The sequence below is a fragment of the Saccoglossus kowalevskii genome, chromosome 16 (genome assembly GCF_978046115.1).
Source record: "Saccoglossus kowalevskii chromosome 16, keSacKowa6.1, whole genome shotgun sequence".
In the NCBI taxonomy this organism is placed as follows: Eukaryota; Metazoa; Hemichordata; class Enteropneusta; family Harrimaniidae; genus Saccoglossus; species Saccoglossus kowalevskii.
Window position 1 is genome coordinate 34,141,919 of NC_140656.1, and position 27,709 is coordinate 34,169,627.

General features: G+C 38.1%; 1 protein-coding gene across 2 annotated transcripts in view; it reads left to right on the top strand.

Annotated features, from left to right (window-relative positions):
* Positions 1–27,343, top strand: part of LOC146733843 (uncharacterized) — an 82,474-nt gene extending 55,131 nt beyond the window's left edge. For both annotated transcript variants that reach the window (XM_085491690.1, XM_085491689.1), the window contains exon 2: positions 26,779–27,343. In XM_085491690.1, coding sequence (XP_085347816.1) covers positions 26,785–27,183 — 399 coding nt within the window. In that variant the 5' untranslated portion in view covers positions 26,779–26,784 and the 3' untranslated portion in view covers positions 27,184–27,343. The remainder of the gene's footprint in view (positions 1–26,778) is intronic.
* Positions 27,344–27,709: the final 366 nt, after the last annotated feature.

A 27,709-nucleotide genomic window follows, 5' to 3' on the forward strand; every position in this document is an offset into this window, starting at 1 on the left:
GTACACCATATATGGAGGATGGTAAATGAGGAGATGGATGAACTGAATCAGTACACCATGTATAGAGGATAGTAAATGAGGAGATGGATGAACTGAATCAGTACACCATGTATGGAGGATAGTAAATGAGGAGATGGATGAACTGAATCAGTACACTCTGTATGGAGGATAGTAAATGAGGAGATGGATGAACTGAATCAGTACACCATGTATAGAGGATAGTAAATGAGGAGATGGATGAACTGAATCAGTACACCATGTATAGAGGATAGTAAATGAGGAGATGGATGTACTGAATCAGTACACCATGTATGGAGGATGGTAAATGAGGAGATGGATGAACTGAATCAGTACACTCTGTATGGAGGATAGTAAATGAGGAGATGGATGTACTGAATCAGTACACCATATATGGAGGATGGTAAATGAGGAGATGGATGAACTGAATCAGTACATCATGTATGGAGGATAGTAAATGAGGAGATGGATGAACTGAATCAGTACACTATGTATGGAGGATGGTAAATGAGGAGATGGATGTACTGAATCAGTACACTATGTATGGAGGATGGTAAATGAGGAGATGGATGTACTGAATCAGTACACTATGTATGGAGGATGGTAAATGAGGAGATGGAAGTACGGAATCAGTACACCATGTATAGAAGATGGTAAATGAGGAGATGGATGAACTGAATCAGTACACTATGTATGGAGGATGGTAAATGAGGAGATGGATGTACTGAATCAGTACACTATGTATGGAGGATGGTAAATGAGGAGATGGAAGTACGGAATCAGTACACCATGTATAGAAGATGGTAAATGAGGAGATGGATGAACTGAATCAGTACACTCTGTATGGAGGATAGTAAATGAGGAGATGGATGTACTGAATCAGTACACCATATATGGAGGATGGTAAATGAGGAGATGGATGAACTGAATCAGTACACCATGTATAGAGGATAGTAAATGAGGAGATGGATGAACTGAATCAGTACACTCTGTATGGAGGATAGTAAATGAGGAGATGGATGAACTGAATCAGTACACCATGTATAGAGGATAGTAAATGAGGAGATGGATGAACTGAATCAGTACACCATGTATAGAGGATAGTAAATGAGGAGATGGATGTACTGAATCAGTACACCATGTATGGAGGATGGTAAATGAGGAGATGGATGAACTGAATCAGTACACTCTGTATGGAGGATAGTAAATGAGGAGATGGATGTACTGAATCAGTACACCATATATGGAGGATGGTAAATGAGGAGATGGATGAACTGAATCAGTACATCATGTATGGAGGATAGTAAATGAGGAGATGGATGAACTGAATCAGTACACCATGTATGGAGGATAGTAAATGAGGAGATGGATGAACTGAATCAGTACACTATGTATGGAGGATGGTAAATGAGGAGATGGATGAACTGAATCAGTACACTATGTATGGAGGATAGTAAATGAGGAGATGGATGAACTGAATCAGTACACCATGTATAGAGGATAGTAAATGAGGAGATGGATGAACTGAATCAGTACACTATGTATGGAGGATAGTAAATGAGCAGATGGATGTACTGAATCAGTACACTAGGTATGGAGGATGGTAAATGAGGAGATGGATGAACTGAATCAGTACACCATGTATAGAGGATAGTAAATGAGGAGATGGATGAACTGAATCAGTACACTATGTATGGAGGATGGTAAATGAGGAGATGGATGTACTGAATCAGTACACTATGTATGGAGGATGGTAAATGAGGAGATGGATGAACTGAATCAATACACCATATATGGAGGATGGTAAATGAGGAGATGGATGTACTGAATCAGTACATCATGTATGGAGGATAGTAAATGAGGAGATGGATGTACTGAATCAGTACACTATGTATGGAGGATGGTAAATGAGGAGATGGATGAACTGAATCAGTACACTATGTATGGAGGATAGTAAATGAGGAGATGGATGAACTGAATCAGTACACCATGTATAGAGGATAGTAAATGAGGAGATGGATGAACTGAATCAGTACACTATGTATGGAGGATAGTAAATGAGGAGATGGATGTACTGAATCAGTACACTCTGTATGGAGGATAGTAAATGAGGAGATGGATGAACTGAATCAGTACACTATGTATGGAGGATAGTAAATGAGGAGATGGATGAACTGAATCAGTACACCATGTATGGAGGATGGTAAATGAGGAGATGGATGTACTGAATCAGTACACTATGTATGGAGGATGGTAAATGAGGAGATGGATGAACTGAATCACTACACTATGTATGGAGGATAGTAAATGAGGAGATGGATGAACTGAATCAGTACACTATGTATGGAGGATAGTAAATGAGGAGATGGATGTACTGAATCAGTACATCATGTATGGAGGATAGTAAATGAGGAGATGGATGAACTGAATCAGTACACCATGTATGGAGGATGGTAAATGAGGAGATGGATGTACTGAATCAGTACACTATGTATGGAGGATAGTAAATGAGGAGATGGATGTACTGAATCAGTACACTATGTATGGAGGATAGTAAATGAGGAGATGGATGAACTGAATCAGTACACTATGTAAGGAGGATAGTAAATGAGGAGATGGATGAACTGAATCAGTACACTATGTATGGAGGATAGTAAATGAGGAGATGGATGTACTGAATCAGTACACTATGTATGGAGGATAGTAAATGAGGAGATGGATGAACTGAATCAGTACACTATGTAAGGAGGATAGTAAATGAGGAGATGGATGAACTGAATCAGTACACTATGTATGGAGGATAGTAAATGAGGAGATGGATGTACTGAATCAGTACGCTATGTATGGAGGATAGTAAATGAGGAGATGGATGAACTGAATCAGTACACTATGTATGGAGGATAGTAAATGAGGAGATGGATGTGCTGAATCAGTACACTATGTATGGAGGATAGTAAATGAGGAGATGGATGTACTGAATCAGTACACTATGTATGGAGGATGGTAAATGAGGAGATGGATGTACTGAATCAGTACACTATGTATGGAGGATGGTAAATGAGGAGATGGAAGTACGGAATCAGTACACCATGTATAGAAGATGGTAAATGAGGAGATGGATGAACTGAATCAGTACACTATGTATGGAGGATGGTAAATGAGGAGATGGATGTACTGAATCAGTACACCATGTATGGAGGATAGTAAATGAGGAGATGGATGTACTGAATCAGTACACTATGTATGGAGGATGGTAAATGAGGAGATGGATGTACTGAATCAGTACACTATGTATGGAGGATAGTAAATGAGGAGATGGATGTACTGAATCAGTACGCTATGTATGGAGGATAGTAAATGAGAAGATGGATGAACTGAATCAGTACACCATGTATGGAGGATAGTAAATGAGGAGATGGATGTACTGAATCAGTACACTATGTATGGAGGATGGTAAATGAGGAGATGGATGTACTGAATCAGTACACTATGTATGGAGGATGGTAAATGAGGAGATGGATGTACTGAATCAGTACACTATGTATGGAGGATGGTAAATGAGGAGATGGAAGTACGGAATCAGTACACCATGTATAGAAGATGGTAAATGAGGAGATGGATGAACTGAATCAGTACACTATGTATGGAGGATGGTAAATGAGGAGATGGATGTACTGAATCAGTACACTATGTATGGAGGATGGTAAATGAGGAGATGGATGTACTGAATCAGTACACTATGTATGGAGGATGGTAAATGAGGAGATGGAAGTACGGAATCAGTACACCATGTATAGAAGATGGTAAATGAGGAGATGGATGAACTGAATCAGTACACTATGTATGGAGGACGGTAAATGAGGAGATGGATGTACTGAATCAGTACACTATGTATGGAGGATGGTAAATGAGGAGATGGAAGTACGGAATCAGTACACCATGTATAGAAGATGGTAAATGAGGAGATGGATGAACTGAATCAGTACACTCTGTATGGAGGATAGTAAATGAGGAGATGGATGTACTGAATCAGTACACCATATATGGAGGATGGTAAATGAGGAGATGGATGAACTGAATCAGTACACCATGTATAGAGGATAGTAAATGAGGAGATGGATGAACTGAATCAGTACACTCTGTATGGAGGATAGTAAATGAGGAGATGGATGTACTGAATCAGTACACCATGTATAGAGGATAGTAAATGAGGAGATGGATGTACTGAATCAGTACACTATGTATGGAGGATAGTAAATGAGGAGATGGATGAACTGAATCAGTACACCATGTATGGAGGATGGTAAATGAGGAGATGGATGAACTGAATCAGTACACTCTGTATGGAGGATAGTAAATGAGGAGATGGATGTACTGAATCAGTACACCATATATGGAGGATGGTAAATGAGGAGATGGATGAACTGAATCAGTACACCATGTATAGAGGATAGTAAATGAGGAGATGGATGTACTGAATCAGTACACCATGTATGGAGGATGGTAAATGAGGAGATGGATGAACTGAATCAGTACACCATGTATGGAGGATGGTAAATGAGGAGATGGAAGTACTGAATCAGTACACAATGTATAGAGGATAGTAAATGAGGAGATGGATGTACTGAATCAGTACACCATGTATGGAGGATGGTAAATGAGGAGATGGATGAACTGAATCAGTACACCATGTATGGAGGATGGTAAATGAGGAGATGGAAGTACTGAATCAGTACACAATGTATGGAGGATAGTAAATGAGGAGATGGATGTACTGAATCAGTACACTCTGTATGGAGGATAGTAAATGAGGAGATGGATGAACTGAATCAGTACACCATGTATGGAGGATAGTAAATGAGGAGATGGATGAACTGAATCAGTACACTATGTCTGGAGGATGGTAAATGAGGAGATGGATGTACTGAATCAGTACACCATATATGGAGGATGGTAAATGAGGAGATGGATGAACTGAATCAGTACACCATGTATAGAGGATAGTAAATGAGGAGATGGATGTACTGAATCAGTACACCATGTATGGAGGATGGTAAATGAGGAGATGGATGTACTGAATCAGTACACCATGTATAGAGGATAGTAAATGAGGAGATGGATGAACTGAATCAGTACACCATGTATGGAGGATAGTAAATGAGGAGATGGATGAACTGAATCAGTACACTATGTCTGGAGGATGGTAAATGAGGAGATGGATGTACTGAATCAGTACACCATATATGGAGGATGGTAAATGAGGAGATGGATGAACTGAATCAGTACACCATGTATAGAGGATAGTAAATGAGGAGATGGATGAACTGAATCAGTACACCATGTATAGAGGATAGTAAATGAGGAGATGGATGTACTGAATCAGTACACTATGTATGGAGGATAGTAAATGAGGAGATGGATGAACTGAATCAGTACACTATGTATGGAGGATGGTAAATGAGGAGATGGATGTACTGAATCAGTACACCATGTATGGAGGATAGTAAATGAGGAGATGGATGTACTGAATCAGTACATCATGTATGGAGGATAGTAAATGAGGAGATGGATGAACTGAATCAGTACACCATGTATGGAGGATGGTAAATGAGGAGATGGATGAACTGAATCAGTACACTATGTATGGAGGATAGTAAATGAGGAGATGGATGAACTGAATCAGTACACTATGTATAGAGGATAGTAAATGAGGAGATGGATGAACTGAATCAGTACACTATGTATGGAGGATAGTAAATGAGGAGATGGATGAACTGAATCAGTACACTATGTATGGAGGATGGTAAATGAGGAGATGGATGTACTGAATCAGTACACCATGTATGGAGGATAGTAAATGAGGAGATGGATGTACTGAATCAGTACATCATGTATGGAGGATAGTAAATGAGGAGATGGATGAACTGAATCAGTACACCATGTATAGAGGATGGTAAATGAGGAGATGGATGAACTGAATCAGTACACTATGTATGGAGGATAGTAAATGAGGAGATGGATGAACTGAATCAGTACACTATGTATGGAGGATAGTAAATGAGGAGATGGATGAACTGAATCAGTACATCATGTATGGAGGATAGTAAATGAGGAGATGGATGAACTGAATCAGTACACCATGTATGGAGGATAGTAAATGAGGAGATGGATGTACTGAATCAGTACACTATGTATGGAGGATGGTAAATGAGGAGATGGATGAATTGAATCAGTACACCATGTATAGAGGATAGTAAATGAGGAGATGGATGAACTGAATCAGTACACCATGTATAGAGGATAGTAAATGAGGATATGGATGTACTGAATCAGTACACCATGTATAGAGGATAGTAAATGAGGAGATGGATGAACTGAATCAGTACACCATGTATAGAGGATAGTAAATGAGGAGATGGATGTACTGAATCAGTACACTATGTATGGAGGATGGTAAATGAGGAGATGGATGAACTGAATCAGTACACCATGTATAGAGGATAGTAAATGAGGAGATGGATGAACTGAATCAGTACACCATGTATAGAGGATAGTAAATGAGGAGATGGATGTACTGAATCAGTACACTATGTATGGAGGATAGTAAATGAGGAGATGGATGAACTGAATCAGTACACTATGTATGGAGGATAGTAAATGAGAAGATGGATGTACTGAATCAGTACACCATGTATGGAGGATAGTAAATGAGGAGATGGATGAACTGAATCAGTACACTATGTATGGAGGATAGTAAATGAGGAGATGGATGAACTGAATCAGTACACCATGTATGGAGGATGGTAAATGAGGAGATGGATGTACTGAATCAGTACACTATGTATGGAGGATAGTAAATGAGGAGATGGATGTACTGAATCAGTACACTATGTATGGAGGATAGTAAATGAGGAGATGGATGAACTGAATCAGTACACTATGTATGGAGGATAGTAAATGAGGAGATGGATGTACTGAATCAGTACACTATGTATGGAGGATAGTAAATGAGGAGATGGATGAACTGAATCAGTACACTATGTATGGAGGATAGTAAATGAGGAGATGGATGAACTGAATCAGTACACCATGTATGGAGGATGGTAAATGAGGAGATGGATGTACTGAATCAGTACACTATGTATGGAGGATAGTAAATGAGGAGATGGATGAACTGAATCAGTACACCATGTATGGAGGATGGTAAATGAGGAGATGGATGTACTGAATCAGTACACTATGTATGGAGGATGTTAAATGAGGAGATGGATGTACTGAATCAGTACTCTATGTATGGAGGATAGTAAATGAGGAGATGAATGTACTGAATCAGTACACCATGTATGGAGGATAGTAAATGAGGAGATGGATGTACTGAATCAGTACACCATGTATGGAGGATAGTAAATGAGGAGATGGATGAACTGAATCAGTACACCATGTATAGAGGATGGTAAATGAGGAGATGGATGAACTGAATCAGTACACCATGTATGGAGGATAGTAAATGAGGAGATGGATGTACTGAATCAGTACACCATGTATGGAGGATAGTAAATGAGGAGATGGATGTACTGAATCAGTACACCATGTATAGAGGATGGTAAATGAGGAGATGGATGTACTGAATCAGTACACAATGTATGGAGGATGGTAAATGAGAAGATGGAAGTACTGAATCAGTACACCATGTATGGAGGATGGTAAATGAGGAGATGGATGAACTGAATCAGTACACTATGTATGGAGGATGGTAAATGAGAAGATGGATGTACTGAATCAGTACACCATGTATGGAGGATAGTAAATGAGGAGATGGATGAACTGAATCAGTACACTATGTATAGAGGATAGTAAATGAGGAGATGGATGTACTGAATCAGTACACCATGTATGGAGGATGGTAAATGAGGAGATGGATGAACTGAATCAGTACACTATGTATAGAGGATAGTAAATGAAGAGATGGATGTACTGAATCAGTACACTATGTATGGAGGATAGTAAATGAGGAGATGGATGTACTGAATCAGTACACCATGTATGGAGGATGGTAAATGAGGAGATGGATGAACTGAATCAGTACACTATGTATGGAGGATGGTAAATGAGGAGATGGATGTACTGAATCAGTACACCATATATGGAGGATAGTAAATGAGAAGATGGATGAACTGAATCAGTACACCATGTATGGAGGATAGTAAATGAGAAGATGGATGAACTGAATCAGTACACCATGTATGGAGGATAGTAAATGAGGAGATGGATGAATTGAATCAGTACACTATGTATGGAGGATGGTAAATGAGGAGATGGATGAACTGAATCAGTACACTATGTATGGAGGATGGTAAATGAGGAGATGGATGTACTGAATCAGTACACCATGTATAGAGGATGGTAAATGATGAGATGGATGAACTGAATCAGTACACTATGTATGGAGGATGGTAAATGAGGAGATGGATGTACTGAATCAGTACACCATGTATAGAGGATAGTAAAGGAGGAGATGGATGAACTGAATCAGTACACTATGTATGGAGGATAGTAAATGAGGAGATGGATGAACTGAATCAGTACACCATGTATGGAGGATAGTAAATGAGGAGATGGATGAACTGAATCAGTACACTAGGTATGGAGGATAGTAAATGAGGAGATGGATGAACTGAATCAGTACACTAGGTATGGAGGATAGTAAATGAGGAGATGGATGAACTGAATCAGTACACCATGTATAGAGGATAGTAAATGAGGAGATGGATGTACTGAATCAGTACACCATGTATGGAGGATAGTAAATGAGGAGATGGATGTACTGAATCAGTACACCATGTATGGAGGATGGTAAATGAGGAGATGGATGAACTGAATCAGTACACCATGTATGGAGGATAGTAAATGAGGAGATGGATGTACTGAATCAGTACACCATGTATAGAGGATAGTAAATGAGGAGATGGATGTACTGAATCAGTACATCATGTATGGAGGATGGTAAATGAGGAGATGGATGTACTGAATCAGTACACTATGTATGGAGGATAGTAAATGAGGAGATGGATGAACTGAATCAGTACACCATGTATGGAGGATAGTAAATGAGGAGATGGATGAACTGAATCAGTACACCATGTATAGAGGATAGTAAATGAGGAGATGGATGTACTGAATCAGTACATCATGTATGGAGGATGGTAAATGAGGAGATGGATGTACTGAATCAGTACACTATGTATGGAGGATGGTAAATGAGGAGATGGATGTACTGAATCAGTACACCATGTATAGAGGATGGTAAATGAGGAGATGGATGTACTGAATCAGTACACTATGTATAGAGGATGGTAAATGAGGAGATGGATGTACTGAATCAGTACACTATGTATAGAGGATGGTAAATGAGGAGATGGATGAATTGAATCAGTACACCATGTATGGAGGATAGTAAATGAGGAGATGGATGAACTGAATCAGTACACTATGTATGGAGGATAGTAAATGAGGAGATGGATGTACTGAATCAGTACACTATGTATGGAGGATAGTAAATGAGGAGATGGATGAACTGAATCAGTACACCATGTATGGAGGATAGTAAATGAGAAGATGGATGAACTGAATCAGTACACCATGTATGGAGGATAGTAAATGAGGAGATGGATGAACTGAATCAGTACACAATGTATGGAGGATGGTAAATGAGGAGATGGATGTACTGAATCAGTACACTATGTATGGAGGATAGTAAATGAGGAGATGGATGTACTGAATCAGTACACTATGTATGGAGGATGGTAAATGAGGAGATGGATGAACTGAATCAGTACACCATGTATGGAGGATGGTAAATGAGGAGATGGATGAACTGAATCAGTACACTATGTATAGAGGATAGTAAATGAGGAGATGGATGAACTGAATCAGTACACCATGTATGGAGGATAGTAAATGAGGAGATGGATGAACTGAATCAGTACACTATGTATGGAGGATAGTAAATGAGGAGATGGATGTACTGAATCAGTACACTATGTATGGAGGATAGTAAATGAGGAGATGGATGTACTGAATCAGTACACTATGTATGGAGGATGGTTAATGAGGAGATGGATGTACTGAATCAGTACACCATGTATGGAGGATGGTAAATGAGGAGATGGATGAACTGAATCAGTACACTATGTATAGAGGATAGTAAATGAGGAGATGGATGTACTGAATCAGTACACTATGTATGGAGGATAGTAAATGAGGAGATGGATGTACTGAATCAGTACACTATGTATGGAGGATAGTAAATGAGGAGATGGATGTACTGAATCAGTACACTATGTATGGAGGATGGTAAATGAGGAGATGGATGTACTGAATCAGTACACCATGTATGGAGGATGGTAAATGAGGAGATGGATGAACTGAATCAGTACACTATGTATAGAGGATAGTAAATGAGGAGATGGATGAACTGAATCAGTACACCATGTATGGAGGATAGTAAATGAGGAGATGGATGAACTGAATCAGTACACTATGTATGGAGGATAGTAAATGAGGAGATGGATGTACTGAATCAGTACACTATGTATGGAGGATAGTAAATGAGGAGATGGATGAACTGAATCAGTACACCATGTATGGAGGATAGTAAATGAGAAGATGGATGAACTGAATCAGTACACCATGTATGGAGGATAGTAAATGAGGAGATGGATGAACTGAATCAGTACACAATGTATGGAGGATGGTAAATGAGGAGATGGATGTACTGAATCAGTACACTATGTATGGAGGATAGTAAATGAGAAGATGGATGAACTGAATCAGTACACTATGTATAGAGGATAGTAAATGAGGAGATGGATGTACTGAATCAGTACACCATGTATAGAGGATAGTAAATGAGGAGATGGATGTACTGAATCAGTACACCATGTATGGAGGATAGTAAATGAGGAGATGGATGTACTGAATCAGTACACTATGTATGGAGGATAGTAAATGAGGAGATGGATGAACTGAATCAGTACACCATGTATGGAGGATAGTAAATGAGAAGATGGATGAACTGAATCAGTACACCATGTATGGAGGATAGTAAATGAGGAGATGGATGAACTGAATCAGTACACTATGTATGGAGGATGGTAAATGAGGAGATGGATGAACTGAATCAGTACACCATGTATGGAGGATAGTAAATGAGGAGATGGATGAACTGAATCAGTACACCATGTATGGAGGATAGTAAATGAGGAGATGGATGTACTGAATCAGTACACCATGTATGGAGGATAGTAAATGAGGAGATGGATGAACTGAATCAGTACACTATGTATAGAGGATAGTAAATGAGGAGATGGATGTACTGAATCAGTACACTATGTATGGAGGATGGTAAATGAGGAGATGGATGAACTGAATCAGTACACTATGTATAGAGGATAGTAAATGAGGAGATGGATGAACTGAATCAGTACACTATGTATGGAGGATAGTAAATGAGGAGATGGATGAACTGAATCAGTACACCATGTATGGAGGATAGTAAATGAGAAGATGGATGAACTGAATCAGTACACTATGTATGGAGCATGGTAAATGAGGAGATGGATGAACTGAATCAGTACACTATGTATAGAGGATAGTAAATGAGGAGATGGATGAACTGAATCAGTACACTATGTATGGAGGATAGTAAATGAGGAGATGGATGTACTGAATCAGTACACTATGTATGGAGGATAGTAAATGAGGAGATGGATGTACTGAATCAGTACACTATGTATGGAGGATAGTAAATGAGGAGATGGATGTACTGAATCAGTACACTATGTATGGAGGATGGTAAATGAGGAGATGGATGTACTGAATCAGTACACCATGTATGGAGGATGGTAAATGAGGAGATGGATGAACTGAATCAGTACACTATGTATAGAGGATAGTAAATGAGGAGATGGATGAACTGAATCAGTACACCATGTATGGAGGATAGTAAATGAGGAGATGGATGAACTGAATCAGTACACTATGTATGGAGGATAGTAAATGAGGAGATGGATGTACTGAATCAGTACACTATGTATGGAGGATAGTAAATGAGGAGATGGATGAACTGAATCAGTACACCATGTATGGAGGATAGTAAATGAGAAGATGGATGAACTGAATCAGTACACCATGTATGGAGGATAGTAAATGAGGAGATGGATGAACTGAATCAGTACACAATGTATGGAGGATGGTAAATGAGGAGATGGATGTACTGAATCAGTACACTATGTATGGAGGATAGTAAATGAGAAGATGGATGAACTGAATCAGTACACTATGTATGGAGGATAGTAAATGAGGAGATGGATGAACTGAATCAGTACACCATGTATGGAGGATAGTAAATGAGAAGATGGATGAACTGAATCAGTACACCATGTATGGAGGATAGTAAATGAGGAGATGGATGAACTGAATCAGTACACTATGTATGGAGGATGGTAAATGAGGAGATGGATGAACTGAATCAGTACACCATGTATGGAGGATAGTAAATGAGGAGATGGATGAACTGAATCAGTACACCATGTATGGAGGATAGTAAATGAGGAGATGGATGTACTGAATCAGTACACCATGTATGGAGGATAGTAAATGAGGAGATGGATGAACTGAATCAGTACACTATGTATAGAGGATAGTAAATGAGGAGATGGATGTACTGAATCAGTACACTATGTATGGAGGATGGTAAATGAGGAGATGGATGAACTGAATCAGTACACTATGTATAGAGGATAGTAAATGAGGAGATGGATGAACTGAATCAGTACACTATGTATGGAGGATAGTAAATGAGGAGATGGATGAACTGAATCAGTACACCATGTATGGAGGATAGTAAATGAGAAGATGGATGAACTGAATCAGTACACCATGTATGGAGGATAGTAAATGAGGAGATGGATGAACTGAATCAGTACACCATGTATGGAGGATGGTAAATGAGGAGATGGATGAACTGAATCAGTACACTATGTATAGAGGATAGTAAATGAGGAGATGGATGAACTGAATCAGTACACCATGTATGGAGGATAGTAAATGAGGAGATGGATGTACTGAATCAGTACACTATGTATGGAGGATAGTAAATGAGGAGATGGATGAACTGAATCAGTACACCATGTATGGAGGATAGTAAATGAGGAGATGGATGAACTGAATCAGTACACTATGTATGGAGGATAGTAAATGAGGAGTTGGATGTACTGAATCAGTACATCATGTATGGAGGATAGTAAATGAGAAGATGGATGAACTGAATCAGTACACTATGTATGGAGGATAGTAAATGAGGAGATGGAAGTACTGAATCAGTACACTATGTATGGAGGATAGTAAATGAGGAGATGGATGAACTGAATCAGTACACCATGTATGGAGGATAGTAAATGAGGAGATGGATGTACTGAATCAGTACACTATGTATGGAGGATAGTAAATGAGGAGATGGATGAACTGAATCAGTACATCATGTATGGAGGATAGTAAATGAGGAGATGGATGAACTGAATCAGTACACCATGTATGGAGGATAGTAACTGAGGAGATGGATGTACTGAATCAGTACACCATGTATAGAAGATAGTAAATGAGGAGATGGATGTACTGAATCAGTACACCATGTATAGAGGATAGTAAATGAGGAGATGGATGAACTGAATCAGTACACCATGTATGGAGGATAGTAAATGAGGAGATGGATGAACTGAATCAGTACACCATGTATAGAGGATAGTAAATGAGGAGATGGATGAACTGAATCAGTACACCATGTATAGAGGATAGTAAATGAGGAGATGGATGTACTGAATCAGTACACTATGTATGGAGGATGGTAAATGAGGAGATGGATGAACTGAATCAGTACACTATGTATGGAGGATAGTAAATGAGGAGATGGATGAACTGAATCAGTACACCATGTATAGAGGATAGTAAATGAGGAGATGGATGAACTGAATCAGTACACCATGTATGGAGGATAGTAAATGAGGAGATGGATGAACTGAATCAGTACACCATGTATAGAGGATAGTAAATGAGGAGATGGATGTACTGAATCAGTACACTATGTATGGAGGATGGTAAATGAGGAGATGGATGAACTGAATCAGTACACTATGTATGGAGGATAGTAAATGAGGAGATGGATGAACTGAATCAGTACACCATGTATAGAGGATAGTAAATGAGGAGATGGATGTACTGAATCAGTACACTATGTATGGAGGATAGTAAATGAGGAGATGGATGAACTGAATCAGTACACCATGTATGGAGGATAGTAACTGAGGAGATGGATGTACTGAATCAGTACACCATGTATGGAGGATAGTAAATGAGCAGATGGATGAACTGAATCAGTACACCATGTATGGAGGATGGTAAATGAGGAGATGGATGAACTGAATCAGTACACCATGTATGGAGGATAGTAACTGAGGAGATGGATGTACTGAATCAGTACACCATGTATGGAGGATAGTAAATGAGGAGATGGATGAACTGAATCAGTACACCATGTATGGAGGATAGTAAATGAGGAGATGGATGAACTGAATCAGTACACCATGTATAGAGGATAGTAAATGAGGAGATGGATGAACTGAATCAGTACACCATGTATGGAGGATAGTAAATGAGGAGATGGATGAACTGAATCAGTACACCATGTATAGAGGATAGTAAATGAGGAGATGGATGTACTGAATCAGTACACTATGTATGGAGGATGGTAAATGAGGAGATGGATGTACTGAATCAGTACACCATGTATAGAGGATAGTAAATGAGGAGATGGATGAACTGAATCAGTACACTATGTATGGAGGATAGTAAATGAGGAGATGGATGAACTGAATCAGTACACCATGTATAGAGGATAGTAAATGAGGAGATGGATGTACTGAATCAGTACACTATGTATGGAGGATGGTAAATGAGGAGATGGATGTACTGAATCAGTACACCATGTATAGAGGATAGTAAATGAGGAGATGGATGTACTGAATCAGTACACCATGTATGGAGGATGGTAAATGAGGAGATGGATGAACTGAATCAGTACACTATGTATGGAGGATAGTAAATGAGGAGATGGATGTACTGAATCAGTACACTATGTATGGAGGATGGTAAATGAGGAGATGGATGTACTGAATCAGTACACTATGTATGGAGGATAGTAAATGAGGAGATGGATGAACTGAATCAGTACACCATGTATGGAGGATAGTAAATGAGGAGATGGATGAACTGAATCAGTACACCATGTATAGAGGATAGTAAATGAGGAGATGGATGAACTGAATCAGTACACTATGTATGGAGGATAGTAAATGAGGAGATGGATGAACTGAATCAGTACACTATGTATGGAGGATAGTAAATGAGGAGATGGATGTACTGAATCAGTACACCATGTATAGAGGATAGTAAATGAGGAGATGGATGAACTGAATCAGTACACAATGTATGGAGGATGGTAAATGAGGAGATGGATGAACTGAATCAGTACACCATGTATGGAGGATAGTAAATGAGGAGATGGATGAACTGAATCAGTACACTATGTATAGGGGATAGTAAATGAGGAGATGGATGTACTGAATCAGTACACCATGTATGGAGGATAGTAAATGAGGAGATGGATGAACTGAATCAGTACACTATGTATAGAGGATAGTAAATGAGGAGATGGATGTACTGAATCAGTACACCATGTATGGAGGATGGTAAATGAGGAGATGGATGAACTGAATCAGTACACTATGTATAGAGGATAGTAAATGAAGAGATGGATGTACTGAATCAGTACACTATGTATGGAGGATAGTAAATGAGGAGATGGATGTACTGAATCAGTACACCATATATGGAGGATAGTAAATGAGAAGATGGATGAACTGAATCAGTACACCATGTATGGAGGATAGTAAATGAGGAGATGGATGTACTGAATCAGTACACCATGTATGGAGGATAGTAAATGAGGAGATGGATGTACTGAATCAGTACACCATGTATGGAGGATAGTAAATGAGGAGATGGATGTACTGAATCAGTACACTATATATGGAGGATGGTAAATGAGGAGATGGATGAACTGAATCAGTACACTATGTATGGAGGATAGTAAATGAGGAGATGGATGTACTGAATCAGTACACCATGTATGGAGGATGGTAAATGAGGAGATGGAAGTACTGAATCAGTACACTATATATGGAGGATAGTAAATGAGGAGATGGATGAACTGAATCAGTACACCATGTATAGAGGATGGTAAATGAGGAGATGGATGTACTGAATCAGTACACCATGTATAGAGGATGGTAAATGATGAGATGGATGAACTGAATCAGTACACTATGTATGGAGGATAGTAAATGAGGAGATGGATGAACTGAATCAGTACACCATGTATGGAGGATAGTAAATGAGGAGATGGATGAACTGAATCAGTACACTAGGTATGGAGGATAGTAAATGAGGAGATGGATGAACTGAATCAGTACACTAGGTATGGAGGATAGTAAATGAGGAGATGGATGAACTGAATCAGTACACCATGTATAGAGGATAGTAAATGAGGAGATGGATGTACTGAATCAGTACACCATGTATGGAGGATAGTAAATGAGGAGATGGATGTACTGAATCAGTACACCATGTATGGAGGATGGTAAATGAGGAGATGGATGAACTGAATCAGTACACTATGTATGGAGGATAGTAAATGAGGAGATGGATGAACTGAATCAGTACACTAGGTATGGAGGATAGTAAATGAGGAGATGGATGAACTGAATCAGTACACCATGTATAGAGGATAGTAAATGAGGAGATGGATGTACTGAATCAGTACACCATGTATGGAGGATAGTAAATGAGGAGATGTATGTACTGAATCTGTACACTATGTATGGAGGATAGTAAATGAGGAGATGGATGAACTGAATCAGTACATCATGTATGGAGGATAGTAAATGAGGAGATGGATGAACTGAATCAGTACACCATGTATGGAGGATAGTAAATGAGGAGATGGATGAACTGAATCAGTACACCATGTATGGAGGATAGTAAATGAGGAGATGGATGTACTGAATCAGTACACCATGTATGGAGGATGGTAAATGAGGAGATGGATGTACTGAATCAGTACACCATGTATGGAGGATGGTAAATGAGGAGATGGATGTACTGAATCAGTACACTATGTATGGAGGATAGTAAATGAGGAGATGGATGAACTGAATCAGTACACCATGTATAGAGGATAGTAAATGAGGAGATGGATGAACTGAATCAGTACACTATGTATGGAGGATAGTAAATGAGGAGATGGATGAACTGAATCAGTACACTATGTATGGAGGATAGTAAATGAGGAGATGGATGTACTGAATCAGTACACCATGTATGGAGGATAGTAAATGAGGAGATGGATGTACTGAATCAGTACACCATGTATGGAGGATAGTAAATGAGGAGATGGATGAACTGAATCAGTACACTATGTATGGAGGATAGTAAATGAGGAGATGGATGTACTGAATCAGTACACTATGTATGGAGGATAGTAAATGAGGAGATGGATGTACTGAATCAGTACACCATGTATGGAGGATGGTAAATGAGGAGATGGATGTACTGAATCAGTACACCATGTATGGAGGATGGTAAATGAGGAGATGGATGTACTGAATCAGTACACCATGTATAGAGGATAGTAAATGAGGAGATGGATGTACTGAATCAGTACACCATGTATGGAGGATAGTAAATGAGGAGATGGATGTACTGAATCAGTACACTATGTATGGAGGATGGTAAATGAGGAGATGGATGTACTGAATCAGTACACTATGTATGGAGGATAGTAAATGAGGAGATGGATGTACTGAATCAGTACACCATGTATGGAGGATGGTAAATGAGGAGATGGATGTACTGAATCAGTACACCATGTATAGAGGATAGTAAATGAGGAGATGGATGTACTGAATCAGTACACCATGTATGGAGGATAGTAAATGAGGAGATGGATGTACTGAATCAGTACACTATGTATGGAGGATAGTAAATGAGGAGATGGATGAACTGAATCAGTACATCATGTATGGAGGATAGTAAATGAGGAGATGGATGAACTGAATCAGTACACCATGTATGGAGGATAGTAAATGAGGAGATGGATGTACTGAATCAGTACACTATGTATGGAGGATAGTAAATGAGGAGATGGATGAACTGAATCAGTACACCATGTATGGAGGATAGTAAATGAGGAGATGGATGTACTGAATCAGTACACTATGTATGGAGGATAGTAAATGAGGAGATGGATGAACTGAATCAGTACATCATGTATGGAGGATAGTAAATGAGGAGATGGATGAACTGAATCAGTACACCATGTATGGAGGATAGTAAATGAGGAGATGGATGAACTGAATCAGTACACCATGTATGGAGGATAGTAAATGAGGAGATGGATGTACTGAATCAGTACACCATGTATGGAGGATGGTAAATGAGGAGATGGATGTACTGAATCAGTACACCATGTATGGAGGATGGTAAATGAGGAGATGGATGTACTGAATCAGTACACTATGTATGGAGGATAGTAAATGAGGAGATGGATGAACTGAATCAGTACACCATGTATGGAGGATAGTAAATGAGGAGATGGATGTACTGAATCAGTACACCATGTATGGAGGATGGTAAATGAGGAGATGGATGTACTGAATCAGTACACCATGTATGGAGGATGGTAAATGAGGAGATGGATGTACTGAATCAGTACACTATGTATGGAGGATAGTAAATGAGGAGATGGATGAACTGAATCAGTACACCATGTATGGAGGATAGTAAATGAGGAGATGGATGAACTGAATCAGTACACCATGTATGGAGGATAGTAAATGAGGAGATGGATGTACTGAATCAGTACACCATGTATGGAGGATGGTAAATGAGGAGATGGATGTACTGAATCAGTACACTATGTATGGAGGATAGTAAATGAGGAGATGGATGTACTGAATCAGTACACTATGTATGGAGGATAGTAAATGAGGAGATGGATGAACTGAATCAGTACACCATGTATGGAGGATAGTAAATGAGGAGATGGATGTACTGAATCAGTACACTATGTATGGAGGATAGTAAATGAGGAGATGGATGTACTGAATCAGTACACTATGTATGGAGGATAGTAAATGAGGAGATGGATGAACTGAATCAGTACACCATGTATGGAGGATAGTAAATGAGGAGATGGATGTACTGAATCAGTACACTATGTATGGAGGATAGTAAATGAGGAGATGGATGAACTGAATCAGTACACTATGTATGGAGGATAGTAAATGAGGAGATGGATGAACTGAATCAGTACACCATGTATGGAGGATAGTAAATGAGGAGATGGATGTACTGAATCAGTACATCATGTATGGAGGATAGTAAATGAGGAGATGGATGAACTGAATCAGTACACCATGTATGGAGGATAGTAAATGAGGAGATGGATGTACTGAATCAGTACACTATGTATGGAGGATAGTAAATGAGGAGATGGATGAACTGAATCAGTACACTATGTATGGAGGATAGTAAATGAGGAGATGGATGAACTGAATCAGTACACCATGTATGGAGGATAGTAAATGAGGAGATGGATGTACTGAATCAGTACACCATGTATGGAGGATGGTAAATGAGGAGATGGATGAACTGAATCAGTACACCATGTATGGAGGATAGTAAATGAGGAGATGGATGAACTGAATCAGTACACCATGTATGGAGGATAGTAAATGAGGAGATGGATGTACTGAATCAGTACACCATGTATAGAGGATAGTAAATGAGGAGATGGATGAACTGAATCAGTACACTATGTATGGAGGATGGTAAATGAGGAGATGGATGAACTGAATCAGTACACTATGTATGGAGGATGGTAAATGAGGAGATGGATGAACTGAATCAGTACACTATGTATGGAGGATGGTAAATGAGGAGATGGATGAACTGAATCAGTACACTATGTATGGAGGATAGTAAATGAGGAGATGGATGAACTGAATCAGTACACCATGTATGGAGGATAGTAAATGAGGAGATGGATGTACTGAATCAGTACACCATGTATGGAGGATGGTAAATGAGGAGATGGATGAACTGAATCAGTACACCATGTATGGAGGATAGTAAATGAGGAGATGGATGAACTGAATCAGTACACCATGTATGGAGGATGGTAAATGAGGAGATGGATGAACTGAATCAGTACACCATGTATGGAGGATAGTAAATGAGGAGATGGATGAACTGAATCAGTACACCATGTATGGAGGATAGTAAATGAGGAGATGGATGTACTGAATCAGTACACCATGTATGGAGGATGGTAAATGAGGAGATGGATGAACTGAATCAGTACACCATGTATGGAGGATAGTAAATGAGGAGATGGATGTACTGAATCAGTACACCATGTATGGAGGATAGTAAATGAGAAGATGGATGAACTGAATCAGTACACTATGTATGGAGGATAGTAAATGAGGAGATGGATGTACTGAATCAGTACACCATGTATGGAGGATAGTAAATGAGGAGATGGATGTACTGAATCAGTACACCATGTATGGAGGATAGTAAATGAGAAGATGGATGAACTGAATCAGTACACTATGTATGGAGGGTCGTAAATTAAGACTAGTAGTATAATTCCGATATTTGATAGTGTTATCGTTTCATAACTAATTTGAACATATCATTAAAGATTAAAGATTGCCGATGTCAAATCGCTACGAAAATCAAAATAATAATATAGGACTAATATGCCCCGCGTATTCTAAAAATTAAGGCATTCAGAAATAAAACTTAGTTTACTGGAGATTTTATTCGAATATTTGCATGAAGTGGCGTAATTGTGTGTTTTAGTATAATGCCTATGGTTTTTCGTTTCACGGGAATCAATAGTCTATTTGTACAATTTAATATAGTAATATCTGAAATGTTCAATAGTTAATTGATCTTTGACGTTTAATGGCATTTAGATTTTCGAGTCATGTGGTTGCTCGTCGACTTTAACTCTAATATTACTCCGTCTTATTTTGATATCCACTTTAATGGGTGAACGATAACGATGTTTGCATTGCTATTAAGGCAAATCGATTGCGAACTTGGGATGTTGTTTCGTCATTAATACCATATATGGTAACTATTTTAAAACTTGTAGTTTCAACTAAAGATGCAAAGTGCAAGGAAGGAGAAGTGATATTACACATGAAAAATTGCTATTATTATGATTCCACTATAATATGTTAATTATTTATTATAATAATTAGTATTTAGCACCACAAATATACGGAATCATGGGTTGCGTACGAACACGTGATAGTAGAGTATGCATCACACGTACGAACACGTGATAGTAGAGTATGCATCACACAATGCGCGTATGTCATTTGTAGAGCATTTTGTGGAAATACAACAATATCACATATTGCAGACAATGTGTCGTCATATTAAAAATACCGTGACGATTTAGGTACGAATGAATACAGTTATTTTGTATTTAATATTTCTAGAAACTGAAACACTGTTGTTTGATGTGGGATTTTTCTCAATTGAGACATATAGTTATGCCATCTAACAAATTTAAACAATCCTTACAAATATTTAGGGAACATTGGACATAATTGCGTCAAACGCACTGATCGTAATCATTAAACCCAGTTATCTTCTGATAACATGTGTGCGGTATTCATCGACCAATAAGAAATGGAATGACCATTTCATTCGCTTCACTTCCAGTTTTTCGGCGAAATTATTTTCTTTGTCGATATCGATAATGATCACATGTTATACATGCTACATAGCAACAGTCAAGGTTTTAGAAAAAATACGTTATCTCCAGATTTGCAATATCGCTGTGCGTATCCTCAAAAACACGAGGTCCAAAAACAGTACTTAGATTAAAAGCTAACATGTGGTGTGAATATTACTGCTGGATAAACATGATATGTGACATATTACATTCAGATAAAAACTCGTCTCGGAGAGTATATTTATAGAGTTGCGGAGTTTCGGATTTGAAACAACCGAATAAATAGAAAATAAACCTCCGCCGTTTCTTTCCGTTTCATTTCAGCTAATCGTAAATCACATACTATAGCATAATCCTTGAAGTTATAATACTGATAACATGCCAGATTAAACAAGGTAGATTTCATGATCCTTCACGATCCTTCGTGACCCGTGAATGATGAAATAGATGACGAAAAACTTCACAATGACAACTCTGAGAGTATTTTCAACCTTTACATACTTTGCGCGTGTCAGCGGGACATAATATTTCTTTCCGTGTAAGTTGTCAAATCCGTTTATTCTATCACAGTTAGCCGTGTCATAATCACAGTCTTCCATGTTTATATCAGTCACTATTACTTAACTCCACACCAAACACTTAAGGCAGTGTCTATTGTGAATTAGCAAACCACTTGCGAACCCATGTATATTTACACATTGCATATAGAACAGTAAAAAACACCAAGTGGTGTAGTGCACTTTTACCGCCACATTAATCACTAATTTGTAGAATCGCTATATCGTGATATATTCGTTTTATTAACCCCGCTGTCATTGTATATGACAGAGCAGGCCTGTTTGTGTAGTAATTCTATACTTTTAGCGAATATTTTTTTTATTTTTGATAACTACTACCAGGTTAATTGTTGTGATACTTGATGTGCTTGTACCTTAGGCAAATAGTTATATATATATATATTGTTTCAAAAATGTTATTTTTGACTTGAAAACTTCAACTCTAATTGGTTTGATACTTGCTACATCCTGGGTTGAATTCTATTCGATTTGAACATTTAGGGAAGATACTTTGATTTCTCTAATTGTAGCAAATATTGTTATTTTTTACCTCTTCGTGATGACTGTTAGTTTACTTGAAAGGATACTTGGTATATACGTGTACATTAGGTAGACCTCTATCTACCAATTCACGCATAACCCGTACTTATGTTTTATCAGTGATATCATCACACATCATGTAAACAAAAGGTTTTTATTCCTCCCTACTATGATGTCGATGTAATTATATGCATGCACTTATTATTGTTAGACTGTTTTTCTGAAATAGCCGAGCTATTTCGATCGTCAGGTCACTTGTGACATACAATAGCTTCCAATGGGAACGCCGCCTATGTACCACAGTCATACGAGTACTCAAATATAGGAATTAAATTTATCCACAAAGATTTGTCTTGAACCAACCCGAGAAAATTTACACTTCATCAGTATAAGACTTCACCTATAATATGGGAAATTAACACGCTATAATATTTATTCAACCTAGCAATCTGGATATTAAAGTGTAATTAAACATAACTTTATAACTGAATACATTATGTTTATGTTTATACTGTACGTTAGATAACGTCATATAAATATAGGTTCGTTTTTACTTTAGATCATTGTAGTAGATTAGATGATTTAGAGGGTCGTCGATTGATATGCCCAACCCTATGTTAGCTTGTTAGTTAGCTTGTGGTTGAAGACAGTAACAATGTTTCAAGAATGATTTCAGATTGCAGGTTCATAAAGAAACCCAGTGGTGGCGGCACGAAGGGGCAGAGGGGGCGGTAGCCCACCCGACAAAATCAAGCTGAAACCCTTTGTGTCAGGAAGATTTGCCCCTCAAAATGCAGAAATTAGTGTTTCGAGGGTATATATTTCCGATCCCACCCCTCATGCAAAATTTCGTGCCACCGCCTCTGAATCCACGTGATTATCGTCCAGAATAATATATGGCAGGGGGTGACATCACTTCATGTATACCATGCAATCCATATATCTATATTCTTTTCTGTAAAGTATTGTGTATTTACCAGTTGTTTTTGCGGGTTGCTTTGTCAGTAATAAGATTTACGGTTGGGTGGGTTATTTCCACTTTGTTGCACATATTTGATGATTAAAGTTACAGAACTAGCTTCGAACGAGATGACCTAAAAATACTGAATCCAGGCCCGTAGTTTTTTTTTTGTTTTTTTTTTTGGGGGGGGGGGGTCAAGGGTTTATTCGAACCCCCTAAATTTTCGGAAGTGAATATAATTATGATAGTAGATTAGTACATATTAAAACAAACAGTAATAATTAAAATAATTATCATCGTTTAAATCACTTGACTCAGTGTGGTAACTGACGAAATTGCATAGTAATGAGCATTTTGGTGGCAACGAGCTTTAAATGTTACATGTGTTGAGTTGCTAAAAAGCAGCCAATCCAAAAAAGTTGTTATAAATAGGCAATCTGTTATAAATCAGCCAAATGTAATCAACTTATTGTAGCCTGTGTTATTGGACAATAGTGTTCAGCTACGAGTTAAAAAGATTATTGAGAAAAATGCCGAAGCAAAATTGTTCGATCACTAGTTGTATAGGTCGAAGAGCCTCTTGCAGTCAACATTTGTTTTCCGGTGTGTTGCTTTAGCATTGAAAGTATGCAATGAATCATACTTTTCAAACACATTTGTTTTACTAAAAAACTGCGACCATTCCAATGACAAGCTGTATGTGTTAGCTCAGTGTCTCCACATTGAGAAAAATGAATATACATGTGGGGCTAAAGGGGTTGGCATCACCATACTCGATCAAAAGAATACAATGAAGCTAAATGTTTTGTCATATTATTATTGTTTTTATAGGAAGCATATATGACATTATCTCACAATTTTTCTCGGTAACATATGGTGAAAAAGATATATATGTATATAGTGCCTGGCACGTTTCTTTTTTGATGTCTTGGAAAATTGACAATATTTTTAGTGGGTTCTTAAAAAAGAAATGTAGTCATTGTTGTCTATGGAGACCACTGCTAAAACAAAATTGAATGCATATTATTTTACCCCCCCCCCCTAACAAACAGATTTACAGTCGGAACCAAAGCATTTACATACTGTAAGAAAACTTGGTGGTATTCCATTGGATAGTGCATTTATGTTGTTTGATGCAATCATTGTGCTATTATGGTAGCAAGATATGGGGGTACGAATATTCGGAGATCATCGAGAGGGTAAAGACAACATTGTGCGGATATCTACTTGGTGTTAATAGTTATACAAACAATGTAGCGATGTTGGATGGATGTGGAAGGCTGTGTTTATTTCAAGCGTAGTATCTCGTATTGGTTGAAATTACTAAAAAACTAGCTGGTACCAGAACACATGTTATATGATGCTTAAACGAGTAGACGAGATCGGCAGACTTACTTGGGAAACCCACGTGAAATAAATTTCCTGCTTAAATATGGTTTTCACATTGTCTGGTTTAAACAACAAGTTGGGGATACTGCAAATTTCTTAGAGGTATTTACTCAAAGAAATAATATTGTTGTCAGCAAGAATGGCATGCCACAATTCCACAGACTATGTACTTGGAAATTAAAGAAGTATTAGAACCTGAAGATAAATATAAAATATATACTGGCAAGTTTTCGCTGTTTAGGATATAAACTTAATATTGAGGCAGACACACAAAAATACCGCTAGAAAAAAAATTGTAGTTTTTGCAGTAATACGTTTGAATTTAGATTGGTAGAAAATGAAATTCACTTTTTTTTATATTTCCTCTAAGCACAGATCTTTTGTCAATACCACTATGCAATTATGCAAATAATACTGACAGTCACGAAATTGTGTCACTGCTATGTACGCTAACATCAGCGAAGAGCATTCTACCTTTGAATTTAAATGCTTAAACAATAATGCTAAGATAGGCACAAGATGTTAGGATATGTGAATAACTTAACAACGTAACACAAAGTAGCCAGTTGAATTTAAAACCCAGGATATAAAAATGTCTGTAATAGAGCCCTAAGATACCAAAGGATTCGCTCTGTTTCTTTTTAAAAATTAAAAAAAGCACGTTTCACATCAAATATATTATTGTTGTTTTCGACCCCACTATTTAAAAAGAGGCGGGCCTGGAATCTATTGCGTTCCTAAATAGCTAAATATCACGTGATACTGGAAGCTCAAATTGGTCTCTAATTTTACAACAGCCCTCCACAGCATTGGAATATGTACGCATGTTATAGCACTAGGAATCAACTGCATAATTGAAGACGACTTCTCGTATGCTTCAGGCTTTTCATACACGTGCACAAAATGCCCTGGGATTGTGAACTGTTTACTGATAAAATATACAATTATTAAATGACAACAAGATTGAAGATATTGTATGGCATTTGAATTGTCTTTATATTCATCACATCACTCACGTCACGTCACGTCACATCACACCACGTCACGTCATGTCATGTCACGTCACGTCATGTCACGTCACATCACTCACGCCACGTCATGTCATGTCACGTCACATCACTCACGTCACGTCATGTCACGTCATATCACATCTCGTCACGTCACACCACATCACGTCACGTTATGTCACGTCACAGTTGCTGTAACCAATGTGACACTTTTCCAGTTAAGCATTATAAACACGTGCTGTGAAATGGTCTCGAATTATTTTGTTATTGTCAATGTAAATAAGCTTGAAATATAAACACTTGTAACGGTGTTCCCATATAATTGTATTCTATTCTTTTATTTTACATAAATTTTAATCGTATCATATGTTTCAGGTCAAAATGGGGGCGCTCTTCTACATATCTGTGTGTTATCTCTCTGTGGCTTTGCACTTGGTATGTGTTCACGGAAGTGACGACGCAGTAGGATCTTGGTCGAAAGAAGAAGATTTACAGAATGATGCTTCTATCGTCAACTGGGAGAAGGTATCCATTGACGATGACAGAATGTGCAACCAACCATGCGGATGCTGCACTGAGAGATGTCTAAACCAGTGTTATGACAAGGCAACGGAAGCCAAATATATGCTTACCGGAACGAAAGGGGCAGCTTTTCAAAACAACATGCCAAAGAGGGCCTACATATGCAAGGGGCCATGCCAATGTTGTGACATTATTTGTCTTGCTGACTGTCCGCCGAGCGAATGGCCAAGGAAATACTGGAAGAAGCTAAGAGGATAGAAGTCTTGATTTAGTTCAATGCTTTCTTTCTTAACTTGTGGTCGATAATAACAATACATTATATGTATTGAACATCTAGTTGTGTATACGACATTCTATTGTATTGAAATCATTAGGATTAAAAATAAAACGTATCTTCTGTTTGTTATCATTGATATAATGTATTTGTTATTTATGTCACAGACATATGTGTTAGACATGGGTAATAAATTAATTGGATAATAAACGAATGAATAATGGGAGGTCAATACAAAATTTATCTATAAGCGATCACATTTGAAATGATGAAATGATGATTTTTGAAAATGGAAGACTGTAATGAATTGTACTACGGGTAAAATAAAATAAAAAACAATCACATAACAGTACAAAACATCTTAAAAATCCATTGGCAGGCAGGTGACATCGGTTTGCACTTAGAGGGGTAGCACTCCCTTGCCAAATTCCGAGGGAAAATCGGAACATTTAAAACGCAGAACGAGAAACAAAAAATCGAATACGTGTGTGCAAAGATAACCCACCAAGA